Genomic DNA, 2,462 nt, shown 5'->3' with positions numbered 1-2,462 from the left:
TTCTCCATCTTCTTCTTCCTTGTTGATAACAAACAATAATTATACTTGAGGTTACTTATGTTGTTTTAGCGAATTGACCTGATGTAAAAACATGATTCTAAAATTTGAAAAAGGATAAAAGAGAGTAAAGCGACATACCGACGCAAAACACAGATTATACTTGAAATTGTTTGAAAACTACAATCTGTGTTTTATTAGGGATTGTCAAGAAACCTCTGAGTTTGAAGAAGCAGCAAGACACGAGATGTTTTGATGAACGTTGTTAAGTCTACATCTTCTTTTTTTTTCTTTTAAAGCTATTTTCCCTTTTTTTTCTTTAGTTTTAATATTTTTTTTGACTAATCATACATGGCAATTTAATTGGTAATCAATAGTGAGGTGAATTAGAGGATTCATCATAGGGGTGAACCCAAGTATTGTTCCTTCAATCAACATGAATAATCGAAATTTTAATAGATGATTTAAATTTAATTATAAAGTTGACAGTTTCAATTGAATAACTCTGATTTTAGCACATAAACATGAGACCACTTAAAGCTAAATCTACACGATATGCCTGTATGTGTGTATAATAGATGTGAAAATTTGTCAAGATACACAAATTTCATGGAACATGAGTTTTATAACTCCATTCATAGTTGAAAACATGAATCGTTTAAGAAAAAACACACAAGAATGATTAGTACTTATAGTTTTATAACCCCACTCATATTTAGTCCACTAGCAAATCATTAAGAAAGTTTATGACGACATAGATTTTCCATGAAATGAACAAAGTTTATATCTTGAATTCACAAAAACTTATGTTAGAGTAACCACTAAATCAGTGAAAAATAATTTCTGTTGAAACATATATTCCAAACAAGAATAATTTAAAAAATCATTCATTCTTGCTCCATTTTAAAGAAATCCTATAAACAAACACAAGTAATCAAACTGAAGTCTAATTTCTACAACAATTAGTCTAATCAGCGTACCAAGAAATTGTCGAGCTCTTGACGATCGTGATGCGAGAATCCAATGGCTATGGAAGCATAAGAACGGAGAAGACGATGAGAGTGAGAAAGCTGAGCTTCAATGATCGGAAGCTGATCGATAGGAGTTGCCACTCTCAGACATGCCACGTGTGCGGCCAATAATTGCTCGTACATGGGATGTGACGCTATCTCACCTTTCATTTGTCTATTCTGCTCCGCCGCCACGGCTGCTTCTCCGTCTCCTCCGCCTACTGTGGGTCCGATCATACCTAACGTTGCTTCTTCCATATTCTTGATCGAAGACACAGAGCGAGACACGGTTTTGTCTTGAGAACCCTACTTCTTGAACCCGTTTTGTCTGTACGATTAGCTCATAGACATAGAAATAGGGAGAGAGATCGGAAGAAATCAACTTATATAAAAGCTATCCTGGTGTATTTCCCCTTATTTGTTACTTTTTCACCTTTTTATAAAGAGAAAAAGACAAAAATAACACTAGATCAAGTTTTTGTTCCCAAACTAGCACTCAAGGTCAAAAGTCACAAAAATAGCACTTAATGTTTTATCAAAAGTCACAAACTCAGGGTTTAGAGTTAAAGGGCGGGGTTTAGAGTTTAGGGTTTAGGGTTTAGAGTTTAGAAATAGGGTTTTGGGGATAAGATTTCAAATTTTGAAGAAAAGATAAAATGCTATTTTGGTCATTTTAGTTTTTGAGTGCTATTTTTGTGATATAAACTTAGAAAGGTGCTATTTTGGATATTTGCTCTTTTATAAATATGTATTATTTATTTATTTAGAATTATTGTACGAATTGAAACAATGTTTCGGGTATCCGGAAAACATTGTTTTGAGTTTTGATAAAAGGCTGGGCTGAGCAGACCTAATTCTGTATCAAACTTTTATTTTTAATTTTCTCAACTGATTTATATTACTTAAAACAGTTTAAAATACAAAATCTACATAGATAATACCCTATAAATATAGTGGAGCATTCTGTACTAATATATATGAATTTAAAGTAAAAATTGGTGAGATTTATGAGATAGTACTGATTTTTAGAATTACTATAAATGTGTTAAGAGTGGAGATTATTCTATACATTGGTGTATATACTAATTTTACTTTAATCAATTTTATTAATAAATTTATTATTGGTACATAGAGTCAAATTTATAGTATTGCTATTCATTTGTGTCAAATTGATATATATACTATTAAAGCAGAATCCTTCTTAGAATTATGCCCCTGATTTTTTCAATTAATTACAAAAATTGCTATTATTTTTTTGAAAATTTAAATGGTTTTCGGCCACATTAATTGCACCAGTCAGAAAAAAGTATCTAAAAACCAATTTACAAGCTCATTTCGGCGGTAAAAAAAGCTGAAATTTTTAAGCTCATTTCGACTTTATTTGAAACTCAATCAGATTATAATCATTTTTACGTATACTTCAAAGATCTATACTAAAATCGATTAATAACATAT

General features: G+C 31.0%; 1 protein-coding gene across 2 annotated transcripts in view; it reads right to left on the bottom strand.

Moving 5' to 3' along the window:
• The window catches only part of LOC106320779 (homeobox protein HD1-like), a 7,862-nt gene extending 6,459 nt beyond the window's left edge, over positions 1-1,403 (bottom strand). For both annotated transcript variants that reach the window (XM_013759138.1, XM_013759139.1), the window contains exon 1: positions 978-1,403. In XM_013759138.1, the coding sequence (XP_013614592.1) occupies positions 978-1,265 (288 nt within the window). In that variant the 5' untranslated portion in view covers positions 1,266-1,403. The remainder of the gene's footprint in view (positions 1-977) is intronic.
• Between the last annotated feature and the right edge of the window lie 1,059 nt (positions 1,404-2,462).

The sequence above is a fragment of the Brassica oleracea genome, unplaced genomic scaffold (genome assembly GCF_000695525.1).
Source record: "Brassica oleracea var. oleracea cultivar TO1000 unplaced genomic scaffold, BOL UnpScaffold01061, whole genome shotgun sequence".
In the NCBI taxonomy this organism is placed as follows: Eukaryota; Viridiplantae; Streptophyta; class Magnoliopsida; order Brassicales; family Brassicaceae; genus Brassica; species Brassica oleracea.
This window is presented reverse-complemented; position numbering and strand designations above follow the sequence as displayed.